Source organism: Bacillus rossius, assembly GCF_032445375.1.
Source record: "Bacillus rossius redtenbacheri isolate Brsri chromosome 9 unlocalized genomic scaffold, Brsri_v3 Brsri_v3_scf9_1, whole genome shotgun sequence".
Taxonomy (NCBI): Eukaryota; Metazoa; Arthropoda; class Insecta; order Phasmatodea; family Bacillidae; genus Bacillus; species Bacillus rossius.
The window spans coordinates 21,637,329-21,661,483 of NW_026962012.1; the positions used below are offsets into that span (position 1 = coordinate 21,637,329).

A 24,155-nucleotide genomic window follows, 5' to 3' on the forward strand; every position below is an offset into this window, starting at 1 on the left:
TACTATATAATGTGATGTGTTATGCATTTTTAATATTATACACTTCTTCGACCTCATAGTGCAATGGATGATTTCAACAATATCTTCGATGTTAAGATGGTTACTGCATACAACAGACTATCAGACAGCTGTCAAATATAAGTAAGAATCATGTCACAAATAACTTAAATGGTAAATGTTAATAAAAATAATTTTCAATATATAACAATTTAAAAATTACTCTTATATTCCAGCAAAATTAGATTTGATACAGCAGAACTAAGAGGTTTCTAATTTTTTCACATGCAAGTGAAAAAAGTGAATGGGTAATTGAAATCTAGAGTTGTAATAGTACATGAAAATGCAAGAAAAGAATGTACAAACATAATAAAATTGCGGTCGTACACAAGGGCGGTTACAATGAATACTTAAGACATAATCAATTAAATCTTACTAAACAAAAATGTAATTCATGTTTATAACAATGACTTAATTCAGCTAACAAATGCAGCCATGGCGGAACAAGCTTCATAATGCAACAAAGCCAGACTCAACATGTTACGCAATGCGGCAGTAGCGAGCAGCAGGTTGGATACTGCTGGCCGGCTATTGCGGAGTGTGAAAGAAAGTGGGCAGGAAGAAAGGGGGAGGGGGGCGGAGAGAGCTGGCGCCAGGAGAGTGAGAGTGTGTCAGTTCTGCTGTGGTCATGGAGCGACTAGTGAGTGTGTGCGCGCTGCTGAGCGTGGTGAGGGCCACCAACCCTCTGGCTGGCATCGCAGACCCTGCCACGTGGGGTCCGCACCTGGCGCCTCTGGAGCCCGCCTGCCGCGTCAGCCTGCAGCACTACCTGGCGGCGCTGGACAACGGTACAGCCTGGGCCGTGCGATGTGAGTACCTGCTGCGCTGTCAGGCAGCATGCCTGCCAGTCAGCCTGCACCACTACCTGGCGCACCTGGGTCGCCGTTTCCCCTCCCTCCAGCCCTCAGCTCCTCGCGCGGCGCTGTTAGTTTGACATGCGAATCCTGACAGCTGCGGAGTTACGCGAGTTACCGACATGTGTTTCGAGAGATTTCTGCCGTCGGGTTGGCGCGGAATGACGCGACTAGCCCCAGCCGCGTTCATGATTTCTGGAAAGTGCCTGGGCTGATATATAAGACGAGGACGCCGGCCTCAGGGGAGAGTTCACACGGGAGCTTTCCCGTGGCAGAGTTTCCGGGGCGGTAGTGCCGCGGGTGCGGCAGAGTGGCGAAGTCCTTGGACGAAGGTTCCAGGGCAGGAGTTCAGTGAAGTCGGGAGTTTTCCCGCGGCGGAGTTTCCGGGCGATAGAGTAGCGATAGGGCGAAGACTTCAGTTCCGGGCGATAGTGCCGCGGGTGCGGCGGAGTTACGAGCGAAGTTCCGAGTGAGGCGTCGGGCGGATCCTCGGCGAAGGCAAGTGCGTCGGCGGTGGCGGAGTGCGGTGATGGAGTCCCGCGGCGGAGATCCACGAGGGGTGCTGCGGCTAGAGTTGCGCCAGAGGTGCGGCCCAGCGAGGTGTGTGGAACGAGTGACTGGGGAAGCAGCATTTTTACACGCTTTATATTAGCTTAACCTGTATGTTTGTATGTTTGTTTGTTTGTTTGTTTGTATGTTTGTATGTTTGTAACCAACTCTTTTGAGTGCGATTTTGACCCACTTTAAACAGCCAGATTTCATTCAAAAATTTGTAGATTTATCGAGGACCGATGACAATACACTAATTTGATAAGATTATTCCATTATTGAATTTGCAAAATAATATTTTTGTCAATTTATATAATTTCACAATATTTAGTAGGCTTTGTTTTTTATATCGCGCCAAAGACAAACTGAAAGAAAAGAGTTCGCACATTGTAAAGAAAAACATTTCGCTCATGTGCGAACTCTTTTCTTTCAGTTAGTCTTTGGCGCGATATAAACAAAGCCTACGAAATATTGTGACCTTTAACTAAATGAAAAGTGAGAGTGGGTTATGATTATTGTAAACAATATACTTTCTTGAAGAGAATATTATCTATATTTGTAAAAATATGAAAAAAAAAAACCTGAAATAAGGGTTTTAAATGTTGTTTCTTTCGTTAAATAGAGAAACACAATTACGTCTTTGTTTCATTTTACCAATTAACCAAGAGTGAAACATTATTATAAAACAACATTTTCTGCAAATAAGTATTTCACGAAACATCGAAAAATTGAAGTTTGATTTTGCTGTGAAACCAACAGCAGATGGGAAATCAAACACCATATGCATAACCTCAATAGCTACACCTAATAGCCATATTTTTGAAATTCCACTCGAACACCAACCTGCAAATCTACACCAAGCAGTTACAAATACTCCAATTTATGCCCAGGTCAGTAAATCATTAAATAAAAGACATCAAACACGGAAAATATGGATATGTTTGACAGATGATATATCAAAAACATATTTGGATAGAGAGCAAAACTTACAGTTTAAGGATTTTTACCTCGAATAAATTGAGGAAAAAAACAAAAAGTGCTGAATAAATATCTAGTGGATCAAATAAAAAATTGGAAAAACTGTTAGAAAAATTTCTTGAAGAAAAAAAAAACGATATCTGAAACTCAAACCTAGTGGATCAAATAAAAAATTGGAGAAACTGTTAGAAAATTTTCTTGAAAAAAAACTATATCTGAAACTCAAAATTTAGGGAAAATTGCAAAAGATATCATGATTGAGAAATTCACGGGCAGAAACTCAAATGCTTACCAGTGGATTAAAGATTTCAAAAAAGAATGTGAACGTTTCCTAATCAAAGAAGACAAAAAGAAAATAGAAATTTTAAAATATTTCTTAGAATATTCCAGTGTAGTTTGGTACAACTGCATGCAAATGAAACTAACAGTGGAATCGGACTGGAACAAATGGGAGAAAATTTTTTGTGAGACATTTGCAAACTAAGGATGGTAACCCATCAGATATGCTGACTTAGAATAAACATCAATGACTTCCCGAATATATTGATTTTCATAGCAGGATATTGAAATCATTGAGTACCTACTGTAGTTCTTCAACACGCTATATTGGATATATATTTTAGAAGCAGCCAATATCTACTCAAATTCACTTCAATAGTAAAGTCATGTAATAAATAAAAAAATTGAGCCACATCTAGAGACACTTCTTCGATAAAACAATATTTATCGACTTTATTTTAACTGTAGCCAATATTTATTCAAAATCTACTTTAAAAGTAAATTGATGTAATAACTATCAAGTTTTTTTACATTGTTATAAAATTTATTTCATACGTCGATAAAGAAGTATCACTTTAAATTATAAATAAACCAAACTAAAAAGTAGAAAATAATTAATAGTTAAAAAAAAACAAAAAAAAAACACTCTTTAATAGAAAATTGAACTAAAAAGTAGAAAATAAATTTTAATAAATTTGATTTAAAAATAATGTAAAATAAAACAAATTGTATGTTATTTAAAAAAAAGCGTGGGATGCTTTTTAAGATATTATCAAACTGATAATCATTCTACTCATACATGTCAATAAAATCATTTCAACTATTGACACCATGCACCCCAAGCTTTTTTTTTTTAAATAAAATACATTTTTTTTTATTTTACAATATTTTTAATTCAAATTTATTTAAATATATTTTCTACTTTTTAGTTCAATTTTCTATAAAAGCGTTTTTTTAGATTTTTTAAACTATTATTTATTTTAAGTGAAATTGATTATTTGCCATTTTCGAAGATTAATTGTATGTGACATAAGTAGTGGCCATCAATAAAACTGTGTAGTGTAATAAAATCTTCATTTGGGCTATCCTTTACGAACCCGGTAAATCGTAACAATAGCTAACGTGCATTATCTGTTTTGTAAAATGAGCGACATAAGATAACAAAAATCATTCACAGCAGGAAACACCCAGTAAAATCCATTTTATTAAAAAAAAAATAACCCTTAATGTTTATTTATCTATGAATAATGTACCATTTTTAGAAGTTGAATAATGCTCTTAAATTAAATGAAATCATTAGATTTTTCCAGCGAGAGCATTTTGAAACATTAGGCAGCGCAGAGAGACACGATTTATTTGTATGTGCCTAATACACCTCCGTCATATTTTTTGAATACTATGTCACAATAAGTGAAAAAATTAATGGAAATAAAAATGCATTTATAAGATATTATAAGGGTTATATTTTTATGAGAATTTTTTAAGAAAATAATATTAACTAAATATTTTAGACGAATACAGATTTTTTTTGGTAGACGCATCATTGTTGATGGAAAAAAAGTCCCATTTACAGTTTAAAATTTTTCATTATAAAATTTTAGGTTTTCCGTACCACGAAACAACTAATGTCTACATCAGCATACAGTATGTGCCAAATATTCATCCTCGGATTGTCTTCCTTCAGATACACATTCCTAAAATGATTTCAATTTTAGTGATACATTTAATTTACATATTGCCTTTGAATAAACACAGCAAGTTTAAAAAATTATGTTAACTCCAATTTAATTGTATACGTATAATAATAATTTAACGAACTACTTTTTCGTCAATAGGCCCTACACGTGGTATTATTACACTATAGCTAAGTTCCACAATAAATGCTGATAATCTTTCGATTATTTAATATTAGTTATATAGTATAAGTTTTACATACAACATGTCAAATCTACTGTGTTCATGAATATCGTAAATAGAATAAACGTTATCTACGACAACGGGCCGGTTTTTATTAAAGCTTCAGATATATTATTATGATTATTGATGTTAATGAAGGTAACATAAAAAATCAATTTTAAAATGTGTTATAATTGCTAAATATTTTCGTTGCAGGGTTTTATGTGGTAAATGTTTTTGTATAATTCACAAGCAAAATGTAGGATTGCAGCTGGCATAGCATCGATAGGCAACACGCAGTTGTCAGTCAGCATCCGCTGGGTGTCGGTTGTCAAACTGCGGACTGCGCATTGTGAAAGACATCCTAGACGCCGAAACTCCCGGCGTCGCCTCTTCATTAGCAAAAGAAACTAGAATTTGAAAAATTATTTCGAAAAGGTTGTATTCTGCGGGCTATAATGTCAGGCATGCAGTCGGACTGCCGGGCTTGGGTTGCTGAAGAGAATGTAGCGTGAGACGAGTGGAATGATATATGCACAGACGATTACTTTTTTCCGCAATGCGTAACACGCCAGCGCAGAGAGAGGTTTTAGTGACACGTGGTATTGGTGAAAACACGTCGTTTTTTTTTCTTATTTTAGCGGCGGATCCGTATTACACGTCTCAGTAAGCTGCGGAATTCGTCACGGTTTTACAAGTAGCAATATGATATCCTTTTTTAACCGCTCTCACTGTGTCCCGTTTGTTAACTGTGAGTCTGAGGTTAGTGAGTTTGACACGTGAACGTCTAACGAACGCGCTTTCAACTTCCAGAACCGCGTGTTACCCTTGCACGTATGTTCTGTTTTGAATCACCGGAAAAACATAGACGTGTGTACTAATCGTACGCCCAATAACAACAAGCAACAAATGCTATATATGACTTTTATTATTCTTGTTAGCTGTATAAAAGTTTTTAAATATGTAGAGGTGTTCCCACTACAAACATGGTAGGTAAAGCAAAAAACTATTTGTTTTAATTGTGGCTGTAGTGACAAGCTTCTATGTCCAAATACACTTACACTGTCTCAAATACTGCAACATTTATGCACGATTGAAAACATCGAACAGTTTTCAGACTAACTAATTTCTTTGGGCACCAAATTCTCCTTACCAAATAAGTTCACACCCCCCCCCCCAAAAAAAAAAAAAAACTCAAAGGCTGTTCTTAATCTTACGTTCATTCACCCTTACAGTTAAAAAAAATACTTTTTCTATTTTACGTCACATTCTTTATTTCAATTTGATGTTTTTAAAATGGTTAAATGTATATTTTGGTTAACAGTGTTAATTGCATATATATTTACAACATTAAAATATAAATTGGTAGGTACATATAAAATAAATACATAACTGACAAAACCATATAAAAATTTATATCAATATATCAATATAACACCTTTATAATGAAATATTACTTATTCCCAACGATTTGGTTTTGTTCTTCTTCCGAGGCGCATTCAGTCGTAACCTTGCCTTTGTCCCCGCCTGTAGTCACAAAACGATCGTATTAACTCAAATATAATTGACTATAGGATTGAAATTACAGCCCCTGAAACTATCCCCAGAGATACTAAAGCTTTTACCCTTATAATCCACGATTGCTTAGCCACCTAAAACTCGAGGGATAAAATTGTTAAAATATTAGTGTAATTATATGTCAGCCAGGTCTTAGCACCCGAGCGAACATGTACTGCAACTTTCAAGCATTTCGGTCCCAGTTTGGTGTTGTCGTAAAAGAACTTATTGTAACTTACAGCAATGAATAATCGATTACTTATGCATTGAAACATCCATTTGCATGATATGACTTGGACAAAAAAACCAACTCCACAAACAAATTGCTTACATAGAATTTACATGGTATCAGGTGAGATGATCTTAGAATTCCGCACGAAGAAATAGAAAAGTATATCAATGAGCTTTTAACTGATAATGTCTATGTGGCAGGCCTCGAAAAAAGCATTGGTTAAAAAAGAATTGCATACAAGAAATTAACGTAATAGATATTCAGGATGAGTATGGGTGTCCCTCGATTGCACAACTTCGAAAAGAATCCTGTGGGCAGATTGAAATAAGCTCGCAAATGAATACATGGCTGCACTGTAAATGGTGTCAAAAATAGTTCCAAAGCAATATAAGGAAGCAAATACAGAAGAGATAAGTCAGTATCAGAATGACTTGTAATGTGCAAGGATTAAACTCGCAAAATTGGTTCATTCTTAAAGAAGTTGCACTTACGGGTAAAGATGGAGTGACTACAGTAAAAACATTAAAGCATTCATATGACTGGAACTACCTTCATCAGCGGTATAAGAAAACCAACATTTGACTAGCCTGCACCCAACATGGACTTATTTGGCACCAAGGTGATCTTCCATTCCACAATATCGGCAGCACCCCAAAATAACTACTTACTGGAACAATATACGTCGCCGACCATCAGAAAATTTGCAGAGGTACTGTAGACAGTGTTAATATTGTCGACCTGCAAAGCGAGTTTTGCTGTTCGTCTCTTGAATACTTGTTGTGAAGTATGCAGATAAATTGCACGAATGTCACAGATGTTAAAGGAGGTTGCAGTGTGCAGAGTGTAACTCTAAAGCTTTGCATGAGTGGTCAGCCGATAAACTGAGCTGGGCTGTTTACAGTGATGAGGACGATTCCAGATCCCACAGTTCCATGGATGTGTCAGACTAACCTGATTGTACATCAACAAAAAATGTGAGTAGTATAGGAATGGGGCTCCTAGGACACGGCTTCAGGCTGAGGTGCCTGAGGTGCCGACCGCCATCTTGGATTGTGACGTCACGGCGGCCATCTTGGAGGAGTGTAACGGGACACATCGTAACGGGACAAGTTTGACCTGGAATTTGATCCTCAAAAATCGCCAAAAATGACCAAAATTGGGCAAAAATTGCCCAAAATTCCTCAAAAATCGTCCAAATTTCAATTTTTTTGAAAAAAATTTCCGCCAAAAAATCTCAAATAATTCCACAATTCAAAAATTCGGATTTCGAAAATCCTCAAAAGTCGTTTTGTCTTAGAAAGAACCCAAATTCCTAAAAGCGGCTTAAAACTCCTAATAGCTAGCCGCTCTAAGCCGTCGAGGTCATGACCTTGAAAATTAGGATGCCATGGCAGCCATATTGGATGATGACGTCACCGTCGCAATTTCCGTTACGGCCGCCATCTTTAACTTTTTTATTTATTATCCGAATTTAATGAAATTTTTTTTTAAATTATAAAAAAATTTAAATAATAAAAAAAATTAAAAAATCATACATTAACGACACGGAGCTCGGAGTCCTCGGTTCGAACCCGTCGAGTACAAAAAAAATTAAAAATGGCGACCGATCCTTCCCCCGTGGTGACTTTTGGCAGACTGACTCCCACCACTTTTCTTAAAGCATATATATCGTCACCTAGTATGACGTCATGTCCGCCATCTTGTCTTCGTTGCTGGAGACCACCATCTTGTTTTCGTCGACGAGAGTGCGCTGACGCCATGTTAGTTTAGTTCTTATCCGCTAGAGTGCAGTAATCATTTAGTACTGTGACACCCACCATCTTGAAATTTGGCCGCCATCTTGAAAATCCGTAATTATTTAGCTAGAAATTCGGGAAAAGTTCCAAATTCATTAAATAAATCACTCATTAACTTACATATTGATTCGATGGATTCCTGTCCTCGGTTCGATACCCGATCGATGCAATAATGTTTAATTTTATGTAAAAAATAATAATTTCAATAAACCATGTTCAACATTCGTAAAGAGACTTTAAATCATCTACTACCATCATCCTATCAGACAACAAGAACACCATATTGGAAATTCGTAATTGTAATGCTAGAGATTCGGGAAAAAGTTCAAAATTCATTAAATAAATTTGTAATCCATATAATGATTGATTGGATCGACTTAGGTCCTTGGTTCGATCCCTGGCCGATACAAAACAACTTTAATTTAAAAAAATACTAAAAAAGTGTTAGGTTTGAGAAAATAAAAACACCACAAGTTCTTTTAAAAAAATTTTATTACATAAATTCAATACACTACTACAAGTACAAAAAAAAAACACTGACAAATTACTAAAGCCTTTTGGATTCCTCGATTCAAACAGTCTTCTTATTGTACGGACTAAGCCTTTTACATGACTTTAAATGACTATCCGATCCGGTCATCACCGCAGCCAGAGACGGACTGAAGTTCATATCACTTATATAGTCTCATTAGCCGGTACAACACATGAGTCAAATCAATAACCATGTTCATTATACGTCTCGGAGCATTTTTTATAATGACGATGTAAGCTATCGAGACGTGAAATTAGTTTATTGCACTTATTGCACTGAAATTGTATTCTTTGAACATTATAAGAACAACCGCTTCTTTCATGTCTGCGAGCATTTGAGGTGATAGTAAATGATACACCACAGTATTTGCACTGATGCGAAGTACGCTCTTCATTAATTGAAGTATTCAATGCTGATGAAACTTCAGCTAATGGTGGAACAGCACATATCGAAGTCTCCTCCAGTGTTCTCAGAGACGTTGCCAACGGGATCTGCTCCAACATCGTCGGCGCCGACGTCATGGTTCCCGTAGTCGATGGTACATCCTCCATCGAGTACGACGTTAAAGTCGGCAAAGATGCCATCGAAGTCTCAAGAACAAGCAATTACACGTCTTATGCACCAGAAGAAACAAACTAGGTGATCCGTACACCGTCGACGTCAGTAACAAAACTGAGCGTCCTGCTGTCTAGGACTCGCTTATATACATGCACCGTATGGAATAATACGCTAGTCAAACCAAGAACATTTTACTAAAATACTAGAGTCAAAACAACATTAAAAAAATAGAAGCACCATCAAAAAAAAGGAAGCACACTTGGAAGCACCTTCAAAAAAGGAAAAAAAAAATTGGAAGCACCATCAAAAAAAGGAAGCACACTTGGAAGCACCTTCAAAAAAGGAAAAAAAAAATTGGAAGCACCGACTACGAAAAGGCAGCACATTTGGAAGCACCGACTACTTAAAGGCAGCACATTTGGCAGCACCGACAACGAAAAGGCAGCACATTTGGCAGCACCGACAACGAAAAGGCAGCACATTTGGAAGCACCGACAACGCAAAGGCAGCACATTTGGAAGCACCGCCTACGAAAAGGCAGCACATTTGGAAGCACCGACAACGAAAAGGCAGCACATTAGGAAGCACCGACAACGAAAAGGCAGCACATTTGGAAGCACCGACTACGAAAAGGCAGCACATTTGGAAGCACCGACTACGAAAAGGCAGCACATTTGGAAGCACCGACAACGAAAAGGCAGCACATTTGGCAGCACCGACAACGAAAAGGCAGCACATTTGGCAGCACCGACAACGAAAAGGCAGCACATTTGGAAGCACCGACAACGCAAAGGCAGCACATTTGGAAGCACCGACTACGAAAAGGCAGCACATTTGGAAGCACCGCCTACGAAAAGGCAGCACATTTGGAAGCACCGACAACGAAAAGGCAGCACATTTGGAAGCACCGACAACGAAAAGGCAGCACATTTGGAAGCACCGACTACGAAAAGGCAGCACATTTGGAAGCACCGACAACGAAAAGGCAGCACATTTGGAAGCACCGACAACGAAAAGGCAGCACATTTGGAAGCACCATCATCGAAAAGGCAGCACATTTGGAAGCACCGACTACGAAAAGGCAGCACATTTGGAAGCACCGACTACGAAAAGACAGCACATTTGGCAGCACCGACAACGAAAAGGCAGCACATTTGGAAGCACCGACAACGAAAAGGCAGCACATTTGGAAGCACCATCATCGAAAAGGCAGCACATTTGGAAGCTCCATCAACAAAAAAAAAAGGCAACAAGGAAGCACAAGTTACGAGATCTAAGTCTTAGAAATCAGAATACAAGAAATAAAAACATTAAATTCTTATAATTTAAATTGTTTATTTTATTGCTTTACATTATACAAATGCAAGTAAAACAAGCCATTATTGTATGTAGCCAGCATTCCTCAGTTCCTTGAGTATGAAGGATATTTCTTTGATGCACGAATAGTTTCCTGCACAAAGCGAACCATGTAGAAGTCTTAGCCGGTCAACCAATATGTTTGGATCTTTCCATGATGTGTAATCAATCTCTTCTACCGCCATCTTCCTTGCACCTTTATAAATATTATGATCTCTGGTGTCTTCCGTTTTACCACCAACCTCAGGGTAACTTTCATGTTTGAGACGGTGATCATCACAAGCTTGATCAGATTTATTTAATATATCACGTCGTTTCCACCGTTTCGGTCTCAGGACACCGCCACATTCTTCGATATTGTCAGCTTTAGGTGCTTCATCATAGTCTATGTCTTTGTCAACAGCCTCAGAGTCACTGTAACAATCACCGTAGAAGGAATCGTCTTCACCCAATTTTCCGTAATATTTCGATGTTGATGATGTTGAAGCGTCTTCATCGTCTTCATGCTTCCTTTTTAGGAGTCCATCATTTTTACAAAGTAGGAAAGATCTACTTGAAATCGGCTGGAATATATTCTCACTTTTCACGTTAAGGATTCTTCCATTGTCTTCATTCTTCCGTAAATCATCAACCTCCTTCAATTTAAGTTCTTTGTCGAGATCGGAAGAGCCAAGAAAATTATTGTGGTAATGCAGATCACTCTTCCTTAGGATGGTAGATTCATCGTTGTCCTCTAGCTTGTACGCAGGCTTGGCGCTACAAGTTCTTCCATGTCTTTTTAGGCTCTCTCTCCGCGTAAACGACTTGCTACATCGAACACAACTTATCATATTGCGCAGTGGATTTTTAACACAGTCATTCTTCTCGTGTTGTCTTTTATTCTTTCTCAAGATAAAATCTTTACTGCAAAACTTACACCTATGTTCTTTCGATACAGCGTCAGATCCCAAATCAGAATTCATATTAGTTACTGAGACTAATGCCAGATACCAATTGAGTGTTTTAAATTAGATTCAATACTTAAATAGAAATTTTTTCATATTTCATCAGCGAGAATTAATATATCTCCTGCAAAAGTACTTTATGCATGTAGTTCTGCTTTTCAACAACAGATGTCGCCACATGTTGCTTGCAGGTAAATAATATTTAGTTATTTTATGCGGGATGCGGGATGCTCACTAACGATCGCAAAAGAAGGATGGCTTCGCTAGACTCCAAGGAAAAGGAAGTTCGTCTTGCATGTTGGTGCTCCACAGATGTCTCATGGCATAATATTAATTTGATTGAGTAATGATATGTGTTAATTCCACCTTATAAAAATATTGCAAGTTTTGATTTAGTAGCAGAAATTATCGAATTAAATGTAACTCCAAATAAAATGACATGTCTCATTAGACAAAAAAAATCCATGCAGAGAGCGGTTTCTCAGAATAGTCAGAAACACTTGAAGAAACCACAGGAATAATTGCAAGAACACGAGAAAACCATCAAAATATTGACAAGAATATTCAGGAGCACACGGAGAAAACCACCATAATATTGACAAGAATAATCGGAAGCACACGGAGAAAACCGCCACAAGTTTTCTTTGTTATCATAAAATTACAGAAAAAAATCAAAAATAAAAAAACACAACAAATTCAAAAACTGATTATGCTAGCTTGTGAACTTCTCATTGTTTAGCAAAGATAGAGTTCTAGTCCAAGCCAGAATCAGTTTTTGAATTTGTTGTGTTTTTTTATTTTTGATTTTTTTCTGTAATTTTATGATAACAAAGAAAACTTGTGGCGGTTTTCTCCGTGTGCTTCCGATTATTCTTGTCAATATTATGGTGGTTTTCTCCGTGTGCTCCTGAATATTCTTGTCAATATTTTGATGGTTTTCTCGTGTTCTTGCAATCATTCCTGTGGTTTCTTCAAGTGTTTCTGACTATTCTGAGAAACCGCTCTCTGCATGGATTTTTTTTGTCTAATGAGACATGTCATTTTATTTGGAGTTACATTTAATTCGATAATTTCTGCTACTAAATCAAAACTTGCAATATTTTTATAAGGTGGAATTAACACATATCATTACTCAGTCAAATTAATATTATGCCATGAGACATCTGTGGAGCACCAACATGCAAGACGAACTTCCTTTTCCTTGGAGTCTAGCGAAGCCATCCTTCTTTTGCGATCGTTAGTGAGCATCCCGCATAAAATAACTAAATATTATTTACCTGCAAGCAACATGTGGCGACATCTGTTGTTGAAAAGCCGAACTACATGCATAAAGTACTTTTGCAGGAGATATATTAATTCTCGCTGATGAAATATGAAAAAATTTCTATTTAAGTATTGAATCTAATTTAAAACACTCAATTGGTATCTGGCATTAGTCTCAGTAACTAATATGAATTCTGATTTGGGATCTGACGCTGTATCGAAAGAACATAGGTGTAAGTTTTGCAGTAAAGATTTTATCTTGAGAAAGAAAAAAAGACAACACGAGAAGAATGACTGTGTTAAAAATCCACTGCGCAATATGATAAGTTGTGTTCGATGTAGCAAGTCGTTTACGCGGAGAGAGAGCCTAAAAAGACATGGAAGAACTTGTAGCGCCAAGCCTGCGTACAAGCTAGAGGACAACGATGAATCTACCATCCTAAGGAAGAGTGATCTGCATTACCACAATAATTTTCTTGGCTCTTCCGATCTCGACAAAGAACTTAAATTGAAGGAGGTTGATGATTTACGGAAGAATGAAGACAATGGAAGAATCCTTAACGTGAAAAGTGAGAATATATTCCAGCCGAATTCAAGTAGATCTTTCCTACTTTGTAAAAATGATGGACTCCTAAAAAGGAAGCATGAAGACGATGAAGACGCTTCAACATCATCAACATCGAAATATTACGGAAAATTGGGTGAAGACGATTTCTTCTACGGTGATTGTTACAGTGACTCTGAGGCTGTTGACAAAGACATAGACTATGATGAAGCACCTAAAGCTGACAATATCGAAGAATGTGGCGGTGTCCTGAGACCGAAACGGTGGAAACGACGTGATATATTAAATAAATCTGATCAAGCTTGTGATGATCACCGTCTCAAACATGAAAGTTACCCTGAGGTTGGTGGTAAAACGGAAGACACCAGAGATCATAATATTTATAAAGGTGCAAGGAAGATGGCGGTAGAAGAGATTGATTACACATCATGGAAAGATCCAAACATATTGGTTGACCGGCTAAGACTTCTACATGGTTCGCTTTGTGCAGGAAACTATTCGTGCATCAAAGAAATATCCTTCATACTCAAGGAACTGAGGAATGCTGGCTACATACAATAATGGCTTGTTTTACTTGCATTTGTATAATGTAAAGCAATAAAATAAACAATTTAAATTATAAGAATTTAATGTTTTTATTTCTTGTATTCTGATTTCTAAGACTTAGATCTCGTAACTTGTGCTTCCTTGTTGCCTTTTTTTTTTGTTGATGGAGCTTCCAAATGTGCTGCCTTTTCGATGATGGTGCTTCCAAATGTGCTGCCTTTTCGTTGTCGGTGCTTCCAAATGTGCTGCCTTTTCGTTGTCGGTGCTTCCAAATGTGCTGTCTTTTCGTAGTCGGTGCTTCCAAATGTGCTGCCTTTTCGTAGTCGGTGCTTCCAAATGTGCTGCCTTTTCGATGATGGTGCTTCCAAATGTGCTGCCTTTTCGTTGTCGGTGCTTCCAAATGTGCTGCCTTTTCGTTGTCGGTGCTTCCAAATGTGCTGCCTTTTCGTAGTCGGTGCTTCCAAATGTGCTGCCTTTTCGTTGTCGGTGCTTCCAAATGTGCTGCCTTTTCGTTGTCGGTGCTTCCAAATGTGCTGCCTTTTCGTAGGCGGTGCTTCCAAATGTGCTGCCTTTTCGTAGTCGGTGCTTCCAAATGTGCTGCCTTTGCGTTGTCGGTGCTTCCAAATGTGCTGCCTTTTCGTTGTCGGTGCTGCCAAATGTGCTGCCTTTTCGTTGTCGGTGCTGCCAAATGTGCTGCCTTTTCGTTGTCGGTGCTTCCAAATGTGCTGCCTTTTCGTAGTCGGTGCTTCCAAATGTGCTGCCTTTTCGTTGTCGGTGCTTCCTTATGTGCTGCCTTTTCGTTGTCGGTGCTTCCAAATGTGCTGCCTTTTCGTAGGCGGTGCTTCCAAATGTGCTGCCTTTTCGTTGTCGGTGCTTCCTAATGTGCTGCCTTTTCGTTGTCGGTGCTTCCAAATGTGCTGCCTTTTCGTAGGCGGTGCTGCCAAATGTGCTGCCTTTAAGTAGTCGGTGCTTCCAAATGTGCTGCCTTTTCGTAGTCGGTGCTTCCAATTTTTTTTTTCCTTTTTTGAAGGTGCTTCCAAGTGTGCTTCCTTTTTTTTGATGGTGCTTCTATTTTTTTAATGTTGTTTTGACTCTAGTATTTTAGTAAAATGTTCTTGGTTTGACTAGCGTATTATTCCATACGGTGCATGTATATAAGCGAGTCCTAGACAGCAGGACGCTCAGTTTTGTTACTGACGTCGACGGTGTACGGATCACCTAGTTTGTTTCTTCTGGTGCATAAGACGTGTAATTGCTTGTTCTTGAGACTTCGATGGCATCTTTGCCGACTTTAACGTCGTACTCGATGGAGGATGTACCATCGACTACGGGAACCATGACGTCGGCGCCGACGATGTTGGAGCAGATCCCGTTGGCAACGTCTCTGAGAACACTGGAGGAGACTTCGATATGTGCTGTTCCACCATTAGCTGAAGTTTCATCAGCATTGAATACTTCAATTAATGAAGAGCGTACTTCGCATCAGTGCAAATACTGTGGTGTATCATTTACTATCACCTCAAATGCTCGCAGACATGAAAGAAGCGGTTGTTCTTATAATGTTCAAAGAATACAATTTCAGTGCAATAAGTGCAATAAACTAATTTCACGTCTCGATAGCTTACATCGTCATTATAAAAAATGCTCCGAGACGTATAATGAACATGGTTATTGATTTGACTCATGTGTTGTACCGGCTAATGAGACTATATAAGTGATATGAACTTCAGTCCGTCTCTGGCTGCGGTGATGACCGGATCGGATAGTCATTTAAAGTCATGTAAAAGGCTTAGTCCGTACAATAAGAAGACTGTTTGAATCGAGGAATCCAAAAGGCTTTAGTAATTTGTCAGTGTTTTTTTTTGTACTTGTAGTAGTGTATTGAATTTATGTAATAAAATTTTTTTAAAAGAACTTGTGGTGTTTTTATTTTCTCAAACCTAACACTTTTTTAGTATTTTTTTAAATTAAAGTTGTTTTGTATCGGCCAGGGATCGAACCAAGGACCTAAGTCGATCCAATCAATCATTATATGGATTACAAATTTATTTAATGAATTTTGAACTTTTTCCCGAATCTCTAGCATTACAATTACGAATTTCCAATATGGTGTTCTTGTTGTCTGATAGGATGATGGTAGTAGATGATTTAAAGTCTCTTTACGAATGTTGAACATGGTTTATTGAAATTATTATTTTTTACATAAAATTAAACATTATTGCATCGATCGGGTATCGAACCGAGGACAGGAATCCATCGAATCAATATGTAAGTTAATGAGTGATTTATTTAATGAATTTGGAACTTTTCCCGAATTTCTAGCTAAATAATTACGGATTTTCAAGATGGCGGCCAAATTTCAAGATGGTGGGTGTCACAGTACTAAATGATTACTGCACTCTAGCGGATAAGAACTAAACTAACATGGCGTCAGCGCACTCTCGTCGACGAAAACAAGATGGTGGTCTCCAGCAACGAAGACAAGATGGCGGACATGACGTCATACTAGGTGACGATATATATGCTTTAAGAAAAGTGGTGGGAGTCAGTCTGCCAAAAGTCACCACGGGGGAAGGATCGGTCGCCATTTTTAATTTTTTTTGTACTCGACGGGTTCGAACCGAGGACTCCGAGCTCCGTGTCGTTAATGTATGATTTTTTAATTTTTTTTTATTATTTAAATTTTTTTATAATTTAAAAAAAAATTTCATTAAATTCGGATAATAAATAAAAAAGTTAAAGATGGCGGCCGTAACGGAAATTGCGACGGTGACGTCATCATCCAATATGGCTGCCATGGCATCCTAATTTTCAAGGTCATGTCCTCGACGGCTTAGAGCGGCTAGCTCTTAGGAGTTTTAAGCCGCTTTTAGGAATTTGGGTTCTTTCTAAGACAAAACGACTTTTGAGGATTTTCGAAATCCGAATTTTTGAATTGTGGAATTATTTGAGATTTTTTGGCGGAAATTTTTTTCAAAAAAATTGAAATTTGGACGATTTTTGAGGAATTTTGGGCAATTTTTGCCCAATTTTGGTCATTTTTGGCGATTTTTGAGGATCAAATTCCAGGTCAAACTTGTCCCGTTACGATGTGTCCCTTTACACTCCTCCAAGATGGCCGCCGTGACGTCACAATCCAAGATGGCGGTCGGCACCTCAGGCACCTCAGCCTGAAGCCGTGTCCTAGGAGCCCCATTCCTATACTACTAATGTGCTATGAATAGAATATCTGCCATTTTAGCATTTTGGAAGTGTGGTATGCTTACTGAACTCAACAAGACAGAAGAACTACCCTTCTTATCTTAAGAAATTTTGCTGGTGCATGCAGCCAATAAAATAAAGTGGGTATTAAACTACTTACCTACCAACTTATGAAATGAGCCTCATATAGTAGAATGCCTGCAGTGTACCGAGTGCAAGAAACTTCATGAACCGGTTTAAATAATGTGTATTACAAAATAATTTTTCAGTTTGTAAAATGTTTCACCTCAGTGAGGACAGAGACTCTGTTTATTATTAAAGGGTCAAAAAACATTACTTATAGTTTGGATGGATATTTTGTGTTTTCTGAACAATGTTATGATGGTTGCCATTATGGCTATTTGCATGGAGAGAAATCAGTAATAAAAATATTTGAAACAAAAACTTGTAATTTTTCAATATATCCTGTTTTCAATATTAATCCTCTAAATATAAACTCTAAACCTCAAGAACCTAATACAAAAACAAGTTCTACCGATATTAATCGTGATCGTTACTTTCATCACCACTATCATGGTTTCTGTGAATGTCTTCGTGGAATGATTCACTTTTTTTAAGCGATGAGTCATACAGGCAGGTTTTAACTAGTCATGTTTATGTAAAAGATGGTCACTGTATGTAAAACGTTGATGAGTATTCAGTTATAGTTTGGAAGCCTCTGCATGCGGTTTTTTCATTTTGCTAATCCGTACATCAGTGTGAAACAAGCTTTATCCCAGGTTAGCTACTCTAATTGGAGTGGCGGTGATTAAAAAGCTACACAGAGTCGTGTGACGGACTATTTCATTATTTGTGTTCCAATGACCTAATTTTATACGAACCTGTCAAATTTACAGACAGTGCCCTGTTTATTATATGAGGGAGGAAACAGTACTACCGAGTACTACCGATAAAGTAGTTGAGTTGCCAGGAATAAAGAAAATCTAACCATTCATTCGCATGGGGGCGCAACAATTTAGTTCTACAAACCTGGAACAAACTGTATTGATACGAGTGAAGTGAGTATTCAAACCACGAAAGAAAAAACTTCCAACACCCGAAAAGTGTACCAGAATATAAAAAAATCCTCGCAATACTGCTAAAAACAATTTAAAATCTACAAGTACTTCCAACAGCTTCGAATCAGCGACAATACATACTTCTACTGAAGATGTTTGCCTGATTGTAGGCAATGAAATGCAAAAGATTCTGAAAATAATGGTGGACATAATCAATGGAGAATAAATATAATTTATTTTTGTGTTTGTAAAAATAAATGTTTTTAATAATAGTATGCCATATATGCATTCTGACTTTTTTATTTCCTTACATAATGAGTATTATCGTGTATTTTAGCCCTCTGTTCCCCGAGCATCTCGTGACGATACAATGTCTGGAATTAGCGAGCCTGCTACAACAGGCTCATGAGACAGTTATGGCTGCAGTCCGAGGGCCTCTTGATGTGACATTAACAAGCCAGCTGTGACAGGCTCACAGTTATTAGTGATTGCTCTCAGACTTGACTCACGAGTTGTTGGTTGTGTTAGATTATTACATTTCTACCCCCAGTCCTCACAGATTTTTCATGACCTGCACATGAGTCATGCAGGGTTTTTCCAAAGATGATGGTACTAATCTACCGACATATACTTGTCCCCTCCATATACTTAATTCCTATTGGTGGATATGTTAAAAATACTCGGTTCCTATTGGTTGTTCAAAAAAAGCAGTTCCAAGACTATAAAAACTGTTGGAACTTCAGTGTGATCTTGGAGTTGTAGTGAGATAGTTCATGAGTGAGTTTCGCTGTGCAAGCTACCGAGATTTCTACCACTAATACTACATCATCTTCTACAGTTCCACTTCAATGTTTTCGGAAGTAAAACACATGTTTATTTAATATTGAATGTTTCTCAGCTAGCTTTAACTTTTGTGAAGGTTATTAGTTACTGCCGGGGGGGGGGGGGGGGTTATATTTTTCAGCTTAAACTTCTGTGTAACTTGTCAGTTAAAGTACTTAAAAGTAGTATATGAATGTATTTTCTGGAACAGGATTCAGGATGTGGTTGTGGTGGCGGTGTCAGCCATCTTGGATTGTGACGTCACGGCGGCCATTTTTGACTCAAAATTCCTCAAAATTGACTCAAAATGACTCAAACTTTCCCGTTTTAAGAAAAAAATTCCCGTTTTCGAGGGAAAAATTCCCGTTTCGAGGGAAAAATTCCCGTTTTATTCCGTAAAAGTCCCAGCGGCTAGAAATGTCCTAGAAGAGGCTTAAGCATCCTTAACTCAAGCCTCAGTTAAGCCTCTATCAGGACTTGACCTTGACCTTTGACCTTGACCTTGACCCCGGCGGCCATTTTGGATCCGCCATCTTGGATGACGTAATTTTGTTTTCTCGAACATTCCAGCAATTTGTTTTCAGTCATATTGGATGATGACGTCACCGTTGCAATTTTCGTTACGTCCGCCATCTTTAACTTTTTTATTTATTATCCGATTTTAATGAAATTTTTTTTAAAATTTATAATAAAATAAAATTAATAAAATTTTAACAAAAAATTTAAAAAAAAACGTACTTTTACGACACGGAGTTCGGAGTCCTCGGTTCGAACCTGGTGAGGGCAAAAAAAAAAAATGACGACCGATCCTTCCCCCGCGGTGGCTGCTGGCATACTGACTCCCACCACTTTTTTTCAAAGCATATATATATCGTCACCTAGTATGACGTCATGTTCGCCATCTTGTCTTCGATGCTGGAAGCCATCATCATTGTATCGATGGCTAGAGCGCGCTGATGACATGTTAGTTTAATTCTTATCCGCTAGAGTGCAGTCATCATTTATTACTGTGGCACCCGCCATCTTGTCATTTGGCCGCCATCTTGAAAATCCGTAATTATTTAGCTAGGAATTCGGGAAAAATTCCAAAATTCATAAAATAAATCACCCATTAATTTAAAAATTTATTAGATCGACTAAGATCCTTGGTTCGAACCCTGGCCGATACAAAACAACTTTAATATATTAAAAAAGTACCACTTAAGTGTCAGGTTTGAGAAAATAAAAACACCGCAAGTTCTTTTACAAACATAATATTTATTACATAATTTATATTCTACTACAGGATCACTTACGAAAGCTAACAAATTTATAATCAATCATTTAGTTCCGCATCGGTGTGAAATGACTAACTCTTAGCTCAAATCGGTTTATACTAGACAGAGTCCAACCAGAACCTTTACTGACATAGTTCTCCTCTTCTTGGCAGAGTTTCTGGATACCGTTTTTAACAGTTTGCTTCACATCGTCAGAACTGTAAATTACTGCAGCCGATGTCTTGAATGCACACTTCTTCACTTTCTCATCTAATGGATATGGCTTTCCATATAGACAGTCCAACCACAAGTTATATTTTAATGGACCTTTTGTTGCTACGTCATCAGTAAGCTGATTGATTATGTCCTGTCTAATATCATCAAGAAAAGTACAAATGTCCTTCGACTCACCGAACGTATTTAGATAATAATAGTCCTTCAATGTTCCACGAAATGCAGACTGCGCCAAGTAGAAGCCATTATCATTCACTTGTAATGCTCCGAACACAGTCTTAGGTTTATTTTCCTGTTCAGACGTCATACCAATCGGTTGTTGCACATCGGTTTTCTTGCTTGTACGCTCACGAGCCTTCAACCTAAACCGAGGAGTCGAAATTTCTGCAGGTAGTTCAGCAGTAGGCACACGGACTTCACCTTTACAGTTTTTCGCATGTCGTCGCAAATTATCAATTCGAGTAAACCATTCATGACACTCATCACAGCGAAACTTCATTCGAGAAGGATTCTTCGTGCATTTGCTCCGCTCATGTCTTCGTGCATCATGGGAAAATGCGAACGACGTATCACAGTAGCTGCAAGGATACCGTGGTGATGAAGACGAGCCTTTCAGACCTGATCCAGATACAGGCGTTGCAGCAGTAGTACCATTTCCAGGCATACTCTTATGCACATCGATGCATCGTTGTTGCGACGAAACCTTTACTTTCTGCCGCACAGCAGGACCTTTGCATGCCTTCATGTGCGTTTTCATATTATCTTTTCTGGCAAACTGCTTATGACATTTCTCACAAACAAACATTTTACGATATAGGTTCTTGGCACATTCACTCCTCTCGTGTCGTCGAGCATTGCTGCTGTTTGAGAAAATCTTGTCACAGTAACAGCACCGATGTTCGTTAGTTGTTGTCGATTCGGCATCCATTGAAGCCTCCATCGAGGGCGAAACGAAGTTCATCGAGTTTTCCTGCACAGCCAGCACTACCGGCATTAAAGTCTCTTCTGCTGGTGGAACAGCACATATCGAAGTCTCCTCCAGTGTTGTCATCGGCGTTGCCAACGGGATCTGCTCCAACATCGTCGGCGCTGACGTCATGGTTCCCACAGTCGATGGTACAACCTCCATCGAGTTCGTCGTGAAAGTCGGTAAAGATGCCATCGAAGTCTCAAGAACAGGCAATTACACGACTTATGCACCAGAAAAAAAAAACTAGGCGATCCTTACACCGTCGACGGCAGTAACAAACTGAGCGTCCTGCTGTCTAGGACTCGTTTATATACATGCACCGGTTGGAATAATACGCTAGTCAAATCAAGAACCATTTACAATAATACTAGAGTCAAATCTACAAATTAAAAAAAAGGATCATTTGATCGAAAAAAAAATTCGATCTCTCCAAAATACGCCAGGCTCCAAGAGCTACAATTCACGTCATCAGATCCATCTACATTTTGCTCCTATGCTTCAATTGACCATTAGCTACAAGTGCTCCAACAGCTCCATCAGCTCCAACACGTAATGTACGCAATGTACGCACAATACATGCAATTTACATGCAATAAATGTAATGATCACTCAGTACACACAGAAAACGGAAAGTACACACAGTACACACAGGAAACGGAACGTACACACAGTACACACAGGAAACGGAACGTACACACAGTACACACAGGAAACGGAACGTACACACAGTACACACAGGAAACGAAACGTACACAAAGTACACACAGGAAAAGGAACGTACACACAGTACACACAGGAAACGGAACGTACACACAGTACACACACAGTAAACGGAACGTATACACACAGTACACACAGGAAACGGAACGTACACACAGTACACACAGGATACGGAACGTACACACAGTACACACAGGAAACTGAATGTACACACAGTACACACAGGAAACGGAATGTACACACAGGAAACTAAACGTACACACAGTACACACAGGAAACGGAACGTACACACAGTACACACAGGAAACGAAACGTACACACAGTACACACAGGAAACGAAACGTATACACACAGTACACACAGAAAACGGAACGTACACACAGTACACACAGGAAACAGAACGTACACACAGGAAACGAAACGTACACACAGTACACACAGGAAAAGTAACGTATACACACATTACACACAGGAAACGGAATGATCACACATACATTAGCGGAAACACACAGGCTTAGTTGGAAATCAGAATACAAGAAATAAAAACATTAAATTTTTACTTTCAATATTTAATTACTTCTCAACATTACACAAATACAAGTAAAAGAAGCAATTATTGTATGTAGCCAGCTTTCCTCAGTTCTTTGAGTATGAAGGATATTTTTTGATGCACGAATAGTTTCATGCACAAAGCGAGTCATGTAGAAGTCTTAGCCAGTCAACCAATATGTTTGGATCTTTCCATGATGTGTAATCAATCTCTTCTACCACCATCTTACTTGCTTGTTTATTATAAATACTGTTAATATCACAATCGTCCCAGTGATCATAATAAGCATTATCAGATTTATTATAACACGACGTTTCCTTCGTTTCGGTCTCAGGACATCGCCACATTCTTCGATCTTGTCAGCTCTAGGTGCTTCATCACAGTCTATGCATTTGTCAACAGCCTCAGAGTCACTGTAACAATCACTGTAGAAGACATACTCTTCACCCAGATTACCGTATGAATTCGCTATCGATGATGTCGAAGTGTCTTCATCGTCTTCATGCTTCCTTTTTAGGAGTCCATCATTTTGACAAAGAATGGAGGATCTACTGAATATAGGCTTGAATGTATTCTCACTTTTCACGGTGTTGATACTTCCATTAGTTTCAGTCTTCCCGAAGCCATTAGCATCCTTCAATTTATGTTCTTCCTCACGATCGGGTGAGCTAATACCATCACGCTCAGGACAAGGAAAATTATTGTCGTAATGCAGATCACTCTTCTTTAGTCTAGTGGATCCATCGGTGTCCTCTATGCCGTAAGTAGTCTTGTCTTTACATGTTCTACCATGTCTTTTTAAGCTGTCAATTCGTGTTAACAACCTGCTACATCGATTACAGCTTAACATGTTGCGTAGTGGGTTTCTAGCACAATCATTCTTCTCATGACGTCTAGCATTCCTTCTCATGGCAAAATCCTTGCCACAGTATCTACAGCGGCTTCCTTCCGATTCAGCTGCAGATAACAAACCACGATCCATGGTAGCTTCTTTGACTTATGTTAGATACAAACTGTCAGTTTTCTCCAATTGGAACCATTTCTTAAATAGAGTTTTTGAAATATTTCATCAGCGAGAGTTAAGTTATCTAATGCAAAGCAAATTGATGCATATAGTTCTGGCTGTCGTCAACAGATGTCGCCACGTGTTGCTTGCAGGTAAATAATATATATTTCATTAATGTGGGATGCCGAACGCTCACTATCGATCGCAAAGGGAGGTTGGCTTCGATAGTATCCAAGGAGAAAAAAAGTTCGTCCTTCCTGCTAGTGCTTCTCAGATTTCTCACGGTCCGCCATCTTGGATTGTGACGTCACGGCGGTCATCTTGGATGGGTGTGACCTTGACCTTTGACCGAAACCGCAGGAATGATCGCAAGCAC

The 24,155-nt window shown here is 38.4% G+C and overlaps 1 protein-coding gene across 1 annotated transcript in view; it reads left to right on the top strand.

Annotated features, from left to right (window-relative positions):
- Nucleotides 1-665: 665 nt before the first annotated feature.
- The window catches only part of LOC134542620 (nose resistant to fluoxetine protein 6-like), a 249,973-nt gene continuing 226,483 nt past the window's right edge, over nucleotides 666-24,155 (top strand). Inside the window, exon 1 of the mRNA XM_063387020.1 lies at nucleotides 666-866. Within this exon, the coding sequence (XP_063243090.1) occupies nucleotides 686-866 (181 nt within the window). The 5' untranslated portion in view covers nucleotides 666-685. The remainder of the gene's footprint in view (nucleotides 867-24,155) is intronic.